Genomic DNA, 12,255 nt, shown 5'->3' with positions numbered 1-12,255 from the left:
CGTTTCTCCTCCCTCAGTCACTCTGTTGCTTTCTTATACCTCTCTGATGCTCTTTCTTCCTGCTCTCCATTTCTCTCTCCTCTTCCTGCCTGAACTTTTCTCTTTTCCCCCTTTTTGTTGTCTTTTCTTTCCTGTCTGTGCTTTAGTGGCCACTGGAAGCCCGAAATAAATATGAGACAAGGAGCTCACACACAGAGACAGAGAGAAACATTAGTAAATAAATATAAAGATGAGAAACTTGAGACTGCAGCCAACAGGTTAAGAGTAGGGTTCATTCCTGTCATAGCCCCCAGTGCTAACCAGCAAAGAAATGGCCAGCAGGGCCAGGGGGGGGAGAGACACACATGAAGACTATTGCTCTATTCTGTAGTGCTAAAACTAAGGGACCAGCGGGTCCTTCAGATCAAAACATTTTGTCATGTCCAAGCATGCGACTGAGGAGCAAAGAACTTGGAGAGAGAATTCTCTGTGTTTGCCCCTCCGTCTTGTGTTTGGACATAACAGATCCTGAGTGGAGTAGAACAGTAAACGTGAATCGATTGTTTACTCTTTTTTGAAAAGTATGAAGACTAAGAGACTCTCCACAAAGACGAATAGGAGAAAATATTTTTTTCCCACTCAATGAATAGTTAAGCTCTGGAACTTGTTGCTGGAGGATGTGGTAACAGCAATTAGTGTATCTGGGTTATAAAAAAAAAGTTTGGCCAAGTTCTTGGAGGAAAAATCCATAAATAGACATGTGGGGCGGGGGGGGGGGGGGGTTGGTTGCATGGAATCTTGCTGCTCTTTCGGATTCTGTCAGGTACTTGTTATTTTTATTGGCCACTATTGGAAGCAGGATACTGGGCTAGAGATGGACCGTCGGTCTGACCCAATACAGTTATTATGGAGATAATTTTATAAAGCAGTTTGTGTGTAATGCTGGTCTTCCCTGTGGGAAAATTATTCGATATAATTGCGTGAGAGTATAGGCGTGTATAAAGTACACACGCCAAAAGCTGATGCAGCCGTTACTCAAACCAACGTGTTTCTGGGACCATAGTTTGGGCAGAGTGGAACACATTGTACAGAAGCAGGGTAAATGTACACTTCTACACCTCCGCAGTATGGGTAAATTGATGCATATGAATCCGTCTGCTCCTAGGGCTGTTTTGTGGTGACTATTTTCCAGAGGCACATAGGAGCCTCTGTTGCCTTTATACAATAGGTGCTTTTTTGGACTTTTCGAGCAGGTGCCCTCTTCTTAAGTTGCTCCTCAGTGGCCGACTCTTGGGACACGGAGTTATAATTGGGTTGGTCTGTACAGTGGTCACTCAAACCTCCTGTGCACTTGACGGTCCCTTCATTTCTGCACATTCACAATGCAGTGATTTCATTCTTGCTTGGCTGGAAGCACATTCCCCATAAATACAAAAAAAAGAGACACACACCAAGACCAAGAGACAGACAAACAGAAACTAAGACAGACAGAAAAGCAAAGGAAGAGAGAAAACAGATAAAGAGTCCTAGAGAGAAGGTAGACAGACAGAAAGGAGAAATACATACACAGACCCAGAGACACACATAGAGAACAGAAGATAGACAGGCAGAAAGGACAGACGCACACACACGCACATGTTGAGAGACCCACACAGAAAACAGACAGGCAGGAAGGACACACGCACACACACGCACATGTTGAAAGACCCACACAGAAAACAGACAGGCAGGAAGGACACACGCACACACACGCACATGTTGAGAGACCCACACAGAGAACAGAAAACAGACAACACAGAAAGGAGAGGCGCGCGCACACACACACACACACACACACACACTGAGAGACCAAGAGACACACAAAGAACAGAAATGGACAGACGCACACACACGCACATGTTGAGAGACTCACACAGAAAGGAGAGACACACACACACACACTGAGAGACCAACCAGCTTATAATCGAACGAGAAAAACGCCCAAGTTCCGACCTAAATCGGGAGATGGGCGTTTATCTCACAAAAACGAATAACGCGGTATAATCAAAAGCCGAATTTGGGACGCTTTCAACTGCACTCCGTCGCGGATGCGGACAAAGTTGACGGGGGCGTGTCGAAGGCGTGTCGAAGGCGGAACTGGGGCGTGGTTATCGGGCGAACAGAGATGGGCGCCCTTTCGCCGATAATGGAAGAAAAATATGCGATTTTAGCGAGAATTTAGGGCACTTTTCCTGGACCCTGTTTTTCCACGAATAAGGCCCCAAAAAGTGCCCTAAATGACCAGATGACCACTGGAGGGAATCGGGGATGACCTCCCCTGACTTCCCCAGTGGTCACAAACCCCCTCCCAGCACAAAATATGACGTTTCACAACTTTTTCTTTTCACCCTCAAATGTCATACCCACCTCCCTGGCAGCAGTATGCAGGTTACTGGAGCACTTATTAGGGGGTGCAGTGGACTTCAGGCAGGTGGACCCAGGCCCATCCCCCCCCTACCTGTTACAATTGTGCTGCTTAATGCGTTAGTCGTCCAACCCCCCCAAACCCACTGTACCCACATGTAGGTGCCCCCCCTTCACCCCTTAGGGCTATAGTAATGGTGTAGACTTGTGGGCAGTGGGTTTTGAGGGGGATTTGGGAGGCTCAACACACAAGGGAAGGGTGCTATGCACCTGGGAGCTCTTTTACCTTTTTTTTTTGTTTTGTAAAAGTGCCCCCTAGGGTGCCCGGTTGGTGTTCTGGCATGTGAGGGGGACTAGTGCACTACGAATCATGGCCCCTCCCACGAACAAATGCCTTGGATGTATTCGTTTTTGAGCTGGGCGCTTTCATTTTCCATTATCACTGAATAACAAAAACGCCCAGCTCACAAAGTAGCGAATAACATATGGGCGTCTATTTTTTTCGAAAATACGGTTGGCTCCGCCCCTTCACGGACCCGTTCTCGGAGATAAACGCCCATGGAGATAGGCGTTATCGTTCGATTATGCCCCTCCAAGAGACACAGAGAACAGAAGATACACAGACAGAAAGGAGAGACACACACAAAGAGACCCAGAAAAGACTAAGAGACAGAGAGTGGAAGACAGAGACAAACAGAAGAAGTACATACCCACGAAGACACAAAGAGACATACAAGAGAGAGAAACAGAAAGAGAACACAGAGAAACAAGAGAATGGAAAAGCTTGAACATAACTTTTATTTTGTAAAATGTAACATTTTGTCACAAATAACATTTAAATAATGGAACTTTGGAATTACTCTGGTTTTTGCATTAAAAACAAAACAAGAAACACAACCCTCCGACACTGAAACAGCAACAGGGGTTCAGAGGTCAGAGGGAGAGACATACAGACACCCCCATACATCGTTACAAAACTAGTTTCTACAGTCCAGGCTCCTGCCCTACGTCATGGGGTCCCCTGCCCCTGAGGGGTGATGGGGGATGGAGGGAGGCACAGTAAAAGAAGGCGAGTCACAGCCCCCTCAACACATCCAGATTAGAGGTGGCGGGTCACTGTGGCAGGTCACTGATGCATAGCTGTATGGTCCCTGGAAAGGTAGGGGGTGGGATGCCCCCCGCCTGAGAGTTCACAGGAAGGAGAGGTTTCTTCCTCTTTCCCTTCCTTTATTATGGCTTCAGCACGGCCAGAGCCGCAACCCTTATGAAATAAACCCACACGTTCAAAGCGTCTTTAACAAAAAAAATCAAAATAAATTAAAAATTTAGAAACCATTCTAAAACAGAGCCAAGAGTTCAAGCTGACAGGCGCCGTAGCAGCGCAGTAAAATCCAGGGCACAGCGAGACAGCTCAGTCACTCTCTCCGTCACCCCCTGTGTGGCGGACGAGGAGGGGTAATGCAGTGCTGCGGTTTTGGCTGCTAGGACCACCCCCTTCAGCGCTTCACACAGGGCGTTACCAGCGGTGGTAACCTGGGCGCGTGTGCCAGGAGAGGCAGCCAGGCGTGACAGCGTGTCCCCAACAAAAACCAGCTTGTGGGCAGCCACGATGACACTCTTCCCCTGAGGGACGAAGGCACGGGGTGGCTGGTTGGCACAGATGGCGGCAAGGAAGGCCTCAATGGTGGCCAGTAACCCTTCATAGTGGCTCTGGCACTGCCCGGCGTAGAAGTGGAGCAGCTGGGTGTCCTCTGCATCTGGGGATACGCTGCTGGCACTGGTCTCCTTCCCAGAGACCTGAGGAAGTGGGAAAACAAAGAGAAGAAGCAGGGTTAGGAAGCACCAGTGAGAATATTGGAGAGAAAGGCAGAAAGACACTGGATGTGCATGACTGCTGATTTTACACTTAAAGGGATGCAACATCACCTATTAAATAAATACCCCCCCCCCCCCCCCAGGGTGTCTCAAAGTCCTACCACTTCCCCCATCCCCTCTCTATAGCTCAGCCTCTTCTCTTCAAACCACTTCTCCGGCATCTTCCATTTCCCTTTTACCACCACCCCCTCCCCCCTTGGCCAGCATCTTATCTTTCCTTCCCTACGTCTACCTTGTTTCTTTTCCAGGTGACTACTAATGGCTTCCCTACCCCCCTCCTATGCCAGCCTAGAGCTATTATTGTAAATCTTGTTATTAAGCATTCCAAATGTAACAACACAGGCAATACAAAATGTAACCCCCCCCCCCCCCCCCCCCCACCAAATGAAACAAAAGACATTGAATCATTACACATCCCTAATATATTAACGGTAGAAAAAAAAAAAAGATACAAAGCAGAACCCCCTAACAAACCCCAAACTAATCCACCATCAACCAGGGGGAGGGGGAGACCGACGGCCCAGAGCTGTGAAAAGATTGAGTGCTGCGTGAGCAGGGGGGGCGCAGGACAAGGCCACATCACACCCCAGAAATTCTGAGGTCCTAGGTGGATGCCTAGTTCCCCTTGTGGGAGGGCCAGGCCCTTTGCCCCATGCTAGCCCCTCCTCTCTGAAGCCCAGCTATCTGCAGATATACAATCACTTCTCTTGTCCGCCACATCCAGTTTGGATGCTCAGCATGCCAGGGGCACCCTCTGGAAAATTCCAGGGGAAATTAATGGAAGGGAACAGGTCTCCTCGCTCAGAGAGCTTCTGAAAGACCCCCAAATCAGGGACTAAAGAGCTGGCAGCCGAGAAGAGAGAGCCTTCGGGGTACGATAACTTCCATATGTCCCTCACGGTCAGGGGGAAAAGTACCAGCACCTGCTGTGAATCAACCCAGGAGCGGCAAGCGAGAGCCCAAATGAAAGAGAAGGGGACTTATTTTACTTGGGATGAGTAGGCACATTAAGATATACTTGTAGAATATGGATCCCCACCAATCCCCTGCCCCAAAATGCATCTATGGGTGTCTCTTGTGCAGTTCAGTGAAGGGACACACCGGGCAACTCCACTACCTGATGCCTGGGACCACATTCATCCCCCCCCCCCCCCTCCGAGTACCTGGTTCTCCACAGGGCCCCACAGAACACCATTCTCTGGCGCTCTGGCTGCCACTGCCGACTGATTGTCATTCTGGGGAAGTTCCTGGGGAGCAGGGTTAGGGCCTGACTGGGGGCACAGCCTTTCTGAACCCTAAAACACAAACGCAGAGGGGGAAAAAACATCACAAGAATAGATTTCCAACTTCGGAGTCAACGAGCGACATGTACGTGTATTATTTATATGTAGCAAGACAGCGAAGATGACACAAGGATGAGCGGACAAAATTCCAAACAGCAAAAACAGTCTATTGTGGATTATTCTGGACTCAACACAGCTGTGTTGGGCCTGCATCAGGAGTCTCATATATTTCAAATAAGGTCGTCCACTTGTTCAATTATCCGTCAAAATGTTAGAGGGTCATGAAGCATATGCTCCGGTTTTGAAGAACCTTTGTTGCGATAACTTGGAGATAGCATTCGTTTTTGCTGTTTGGAATTTTGTCCACTCATCCTTGTGTCATCTTCGCTGTCTTGCCACTTACTGTGTACGGAGATTTGTTTCTTGTGTGTATATTTATTTGCATAAACACTTATACGAACAATACAAGAGGGGGTGGGGGTGGGGGGAGAGGAGCAGGACCACTCAATGAAAAAAGAAGAAAAATTCACCTTCAGATGGACGTACTCATATTCCTCAGCAGACCTGATCCCCTCGTACTCATTTTGGGGTCTTTCTTCTTTGTTGGGGGGGCCATACACAGTGGGTGGAGGGGGTGGCAGAGGTCGGTCCTGAATGCTCCCTTTCCTTATGAAGACAGGCGGGGAGCACGTGGTGGCAGCCGTCTCTCCAGTACCACGGTCACCACTGAGTTGCGTAGGGAGCGCGGGTAGTGGCCGACGAGAAAGACTCTCACTAGAGGGAAGTCGGGGCCTGTGAACCTGCGCGGGAGGCCTGGAGATGGAGAGGCGCTGGAAGCCGGCAGAGCAGAGCTCCTCGGGCCCCTCCTCTTGAGCCAGAGCTGGTACATCATAGATGGAGCTCTCGCCACCACCATCCGCCTCCACAGTACAGTCCAGAACATCCTCAGGGGCCTCGTAGAGGTTGTGAATGGCTGGGGCCCTTTTCAGGTTGGAAGGGGTGGCGTAGACCTCAGTGTCATCCTCAGAAGACCGACTCTGGAAGGCCAGGGGTACGTCGTACATGTCTTCTGGGATTTCCTCTGCTGGTGGCGGGGATGGGGCAGTCTGTGGGGTCACTCGAGCCACCTTCTTAGAAAAGCATGCTGGGATGTCATAGGTGTTTCCAGCCAATGAGGGGTCTGCCAGTAGGGATGACGGGGTGTCGTAGACCTGGTGGGAAGCAGGTGGAGGAAATACATGAGAATTACTGGAAATGCTAGCAGGAGGAATGGTGGTGGGGACTCTGTTCTATTAAAATGCCACTCTTCTTCTTGTGATTTCTAATTCTGTTCTTCCTCTACACAATCAGATCCTCTCAGTACTCCCCACTTTTGTCACATTAGGTTGGATGTAATTCGTTAATCCATCTTTACTGCTATTGGTCCCACTTCTGGAACAATCTCCCATTATATTTAGGATTAAAAACTTCTTTCCAGAAGTTTTAAATGGTCTCAAAGCATACTTTTTTCTTAAACCCTTTAATTCTTAGGCTCTCAGTTTTTGGGTCGCTGCTCAAGACAGAAATGGGAAATACAACTTAAAAGTGGCATGAAAAACCAGGGATCCTATCGCAGGTCTTCCTTCCTTGAGTGGAGGAGTAGCCTAATGGTTAGTGCAGCGGACTTTGATCCTGGAGAACTGAGTTTGATTCCCACTGCACCTCCTTGGGACTCTGGGCAAGTCACTTAACCCTCCATTGCCCCTGGTACAAAATAAGTACCTGAAAATATGTAAACCGCTTTGAATGTAGTTACAAAAACCTCAGAAAGGTGGTGTATCAAGTCCCATTTTCCTTCCCTCTATATGCCAAATATACTCGCCTATACATTGCCCCTACTATAGGTCACATCCTTACTTTCCCCCTTAATTTCAATGTCTATGTGTTGACTTACATATACCTCCCCCCTCCCAGAGTCACCTTGGTCCCACTGGCAGCAGCCGCAAGCATACTATCCCCTCTCCCTTCTCCATGCCGCTGCTTTCATTCATACCTGTGCCCTCTGCCCGACAGGAAGAGGATAATAGAAGCTCCAGCAGGGCTCTGAACCTGCACCGAGACTGCTTTGGGGCAGTTATGAAAGGAAGTGGAAACATAAGGAAGGGAGGGGGCACTATGTACGTGGTTGCTGCCATGGGGCCCCAGGGGAGATAGGGAGGGGAAGGGGAGATGGTAGAGAAGGCTGGTACACTCATGCATTGGTCCCCCCTGACTTTTGACCTTAAAAATGGTGCTAACAAGATAAGAAACCAGTCTTCGCAAAACAACAACAGAAAACGAAACAGCAAAGATGACTCAGAAAAACACAAATAAAAATAAAATGGCCCAAAAATGGAAATAATAAAATGATCAAAATATAAAAATAATCACAGAATATGTATTTAAAAATATAAATACATTAAATAGACAACACTTTGGTTATAAAAATTAAAAATCAACTTTATTAGCCAAAAGATAGCAGGGAGAAAGGGACTCGACACAAGACGCTGCTCCGAACCTTCCCGCTTGTCTTCATTTCGGGCAGGGCTTAACGCTATATTATTCTAAAGAGATATATGGTTCTCCAATAATTGGATAGAATTCATAATCTACATACAGTGAGAAGACTCCTGACGCAGCTGTGTCGAGTCCCTTTCTCCCTGCTATCTTTTGGCTAATAAAGTTGATTTTTAATTTTTATAACCAAAGTGTCGTCTATTTAATGTATTTATATTTTTAAATACATATTCTGTGATTATTTTTATATTTTGATCATTTTATTATTTCCATTTTTGGGCCATTTTATTTGTGTTTTTGTGAGTCATCTTCGCTGTTTTGTTTTCCCTTCCTTTCTTAAAAATGGTGCAACATTTTGCGACCTATACACATTTTCTTTCTACTTTTACTAGTATCCATTGTACCCCGCTTAGATGGCTTACCAATAAATGTGAAATTTGAAGCATGAACAGATCCTGCAAAACCACACCATTGCACAAATGACAAGCCAAACCCCCCCCCCCCACCCCCAGTTTTCCCTTTTAGTCTATTACCTAACCCCGTCTCTCACCTCCTGGTGTCTTTGGGCCTCGGGCTCTCCACCATTGCCTCGTGGCACTCTGTAGGTGTCATCCTGTGTGGCAGAGTCCACAGCCACTGCGGGTGTGGAGGGACAGATCCTTGCAGTCGGTGGGACGGTGTGTACCTGGCAAAGATGTGGAAGGTTACTGGAGGCATTTGCTGGCCAACACAGGAAACTGGTTCTGGACAGACATTCCTGCATCAATTCCCAACTTCCTCCATTCAGCTATGACATCCGCCCCCCCCCCCCCCCCAAACAATTTAGCTGGGATCTGGATTAGCACAGGATTATGGATTTCAGGTAAATGAGGGAACTGGACTGAGAGGGGAACACGGACAGGAATGGGGACACAAGGTTTAGAACTGAGGGAAGGAGGGGGGCATGGCTAGCACTGGGGGACTCGGATAGAGGTTACTCTTTACATAAGTACTTAAGTATTGCCATACTGGGAAAGACCAAAGGTCCATCGAGCCCAGCATCCTGTTTCCAACAGTGGCCAATCCAGGTCACAAATACCTGGCAAGACCCCAAAAAAGTACAAAACATTTTATGCTGCTTATCCCAGAAATAGTGGATTTTCCCCAAGTCCATTTAATAACGGTCTATGGACTTTTCCTTTAGGAAGGCGTCCAAACCTTTTTTAAACTCTGCTAAGCTAACCGCCTTTACCACGTTTTCTGGCAACAAATTCCAGAGAATTTGGTTAGATGGAAGCACAGTTAAAACTGAGGGAAGGTTCTGAAGTGGGGCAGGTGAAATAGGACTTTGTAACTCTCCCTGCATGGTCTCACCTTGTCTCTTCTGGTCTGTGTTTGACTCTCCCCTGTCACTTCCGTCTCTGCGTCTGGAAACAGATACTCGTTCTCCTTGGCACCAGAGCTGCTCTGCCTGTGGGCTGGTGGCACCTGGTACACATCCGTCGTCATGTCAGCTGCTTGCTCACCTGGTTCCCAGCAATGCCCCGGAACGTCCAACCGTGGAGGCACCTGGTACACAGTTTGTGTGTCCATCGGCGCCGTGTTCCCTTCCACGCCAGGACGAGGGGGAGGAGAGTGGTGCCCGCTCCCGGGATCCCTTCGTGCACAGTGGAAGCCGCCTGCTCCGGTCCCCTCTAGCAGTTTGACCCGGTTGCCAGGGACAATGCCTCTCCGGCCATGGAGCGAGCAAAGCCACCAGCCCCTCAGCCCTGCCGTGTCACGTTCCACTACCATCATAATGTCACCTTTCCGGAAAGAGAGTTCTTCAGCTGTTTCTGCTGCATTGTCATAGATAGCCTTTGCCAGCTGCGTCTGCGTGACAGGACAGAGAGAGAGAGAGACAGAGATGAACTCAAGTGTCCGTGGCAGCCCCCCTCCCCATATCCAGCTATGTGTCTGCAACACCCTCTAAACATTAGCAGACCCAACTGTTTCTGAAGTCACCTCTAACCAACTCTGCATAAACAGACACCCCTCCCCCATAACCAGATCTACGAGCACAGACCTCTATAGCCAAAGCTATATTGAAAGCCCCCCCAAAACCCGACTTCATACAGCAGTTTCCATGTGCACAATCCTTTGCATTCATACCTGCTATGCAATGCAGAGACTCACATGACAAACACTCCATATACACAGATCCTCATAACGAGCTCCACCCCCCCGCCATTGCCAGTTCTCTGCATAGTGACCTCTTTCTATGGAACCAAGCTATATGCATAGGTGCATTCCCCCCCCCCCCCCCCCCCCCCCGGAACAGCTTCATACATGGCCCCCACTTAAACCTAGGCAATCATCTGCACCAATGCAAGCCTTAAAAGGCACTGGGTTCCTCCATCCATTTTGAATACCCAGACCCCTTCACCCCTTTAAACACGGTAGCCAGCTCTAAATGCACAGCCCCCTCCCTCCCCCCCCCAAATTCGCAGCGTTACCATCTCTGCCTTTGTCCTGACCGTGTCCCTGTCCCTTTAAGCCAGGAAGCTATGTGGCTCTGTGACGTCACCCTCTCCCATTCTTCCCTCCAAGAGCCCGGTTTAAAGGGACAGGAGCCTGCTCCAAGGGTCGGGGGAGGGAGAGGAAAGAGGGACGTAGGAAAGAGAGAAAGGTCTTATACTGACCCCACCACCACACACACATCTTCTTACCCAGAAATGCCCCCTCCCCAGTACTTACTGTCATGCCTCTGGTCCCAGCACCCCCAGTCCTCCTCCTAAGTGGGAGGATCCTGGTCCGAAGAGATCGTGGACAGAGGCAGCTGGACGTGGCCCCTGGGAGCCCTGTATAAAGGGGATCCTTCCCCTGCCTTCTCAGGGGCCACTGGAAGTGTTACCCCCTCCCCTGTGATGTCTCAACCAGCTCAGCACTGTAACCCCCAGTCCCAGATCCCCGTCTTCCCCCACACAAAAATGAGCCTCATGCTGGTTTATCACAAGGCAGAAAACCCTGAAAAACTGGAAACGTGGTCTAGAAACTCAGAAACAATAATAAAAAGCTTCCCAGATGCACAAAAATCTTAAGGAACGAGACAAAATATCTTCAGCGTTTCAAATAGGTGGCAATTGTGTCAAGAAACACGAATACAAGGGGGGGAAAAAAAGCCTCACTGAAAAAGAAAACTCACACAATTATTTATCAACTCCAGTTTCCCTTCCAAATGGAGTTTAGGTTTAGGTTTCTCCAAAAAATAAACAAACCAAAAGTAGCAAATAACCCAGACAAAACACGGAAGAAGTCCAGAAAATAAAATTTAAGGAGAACAAAACTTAACTAAACATCCTTTCCCCGAAACCAGTGCTGTCCACAATAGAAACTGAAAAATAATTCATAATCCAGCCCAGGACAGAGGTCAGCTTGGACACATTTGTCCCCTTTTCTCACCAACTTTCCGAAGATTTCCCTCCTTGCACCCGTGATCCAGACACTTTTCTTGCAAAACAAGTCACCCTGCAACCGAGAGATACAGCTGCCCCCCCCCCCCCCCTATGTCCCCCAAAATAAGGTTTTAAATTACATCCAGCTACGACCAGTTAAGGCAACAGAACAAATCCCAGGAAAGGATCACATGGAACAAAAGAAAACAACAACACAAAAAGATCTGTGACACTCTCCATGAACGAAGAGACTCCTGCAGAGGAGAGCTGCCTGCCTACGTCTTGTCTGCACAGGTTGGGGATCCCCTGAACCCCAGGTCCTTCCGGCGGAAGGAGAGAGAGGGAGGGGGGGGGGGCAATGGTCCCTGTGCCAATCCCTTGTTGGTTGCTGGGGAGGCTGAAGGAAGGCAGGGAGTTGTAGAGGGAGGAGGGCAAGGAGATGCAGAGAGGGTGGGAGGAAAGAGGGCAGTGAAGGGGGGGGGGGGGATAGTGACAATAAAGGGTTTCAGCTGAAAATGTGGTATTTCGTGTGGCACAACAATCAGGCAGCTTTTGGCCCACAAGCTAAGCTGTTCCTCTCCCTTCTCTGGGTCCTAAAGGCCTGTCCCTGCATGTCCCGACTGTACAAGTCCGTCCTGTGTTCCTCTGAAATCAGCTTTCTGTCACACCCCCCCCCCCCCCTCAATCTGAGAGAACAGTTCAAAAGTCCTCCCACCCACTGCCCCCCATACTTGGGTTAAACTGTATAACTTTATATTAAGTATAAA

At 48.7% G+C, this 12,255-nt stretch overlaps 1 protein-coding gene across 3 annotated transcripts; it reads right to left on the bottom strand.

Moving 5' to 3' along the window:
• Positions 1–3,171: 3,171 nt before the first annotated feature.
• On the bottom strand, positions 3,172–11,906 carry EFS (embryonal Fyn-associated substrate). 3 transcript variants are annotated; one of them, XM_030187895.1, is made up of 6 exons: positions 10,791–11,906; positions 9,429–9,926; positions 8,626–8,760; positions 6,071–6,751; positions 5,421–5,552; positions 3,172–4,179 (listed from the first exon to the last, which is right to left on the bottom strand). In XM_030187895.1, the coding sequence occupies exons 1-6, from the start codon at positions 10,794–10,796 to the stop codon at positions 3,739–3,741; spliced, it is 1,893 nt and encodes a 630-aa protein (XP_030043755.1). In that variant the 5' UTR covers positions 10,797–11,906; the 3' UTR covers positions 3,172–3,738. The 3 variants fall into 3 exon arrangements, with proteins under 3 accessions (XP_030043755.1, XP_030043756.1, XP_030043757.1); XM_030187896.1 differs by lacking the exon at positions 10,791–11,906 and adding an exon at positions 10,550–10,619; XM_030187897.1 differs by lacking the exon at positions 5,421–5,552.
• Positions 11,907–12,255: the final 349 nt, after the last annotated feature.

Source organism: Microcaecilia unicolor, chromosome 14, assembly GCF_901765095.1.
Source record: "Microcaecilia unicolor chromosome 14, aMicUni1.1, whole genome shotgun sequence".
Classification (NCBI taxonomy): Eukaryota; Metazoa; Chordata; class Amphibia; order Gymnophiona; family Siphonopidae; genus Microcaecilia; species Microcaecilia unicolor.
The sequence above is the reverse complement of the archived record's forward strand: the minus strand, read 5'-3'. Positions and strand labels throughout refer to the sequence as shown.

Bases quoted from the DNA above. Each gene is read 5' to 3' on its own strand.
- EFS (XM_030187895.1), bottom strand. The intron at 6,752-8,625 runs GTGAGAGACGGG...GCTTCCCACCAG, and splicing joins AGGCCCAAAGACACCAGGAG to GTCTACGACACCCCGTCATC. The intron at 4,180-5,420 runs GTACTCGGAGGG...CCACTTCCTCAG, and splicing joins GGGGCCCTGTGGAGAACCAG to GTCTCTGGGAAGGAGACCAG.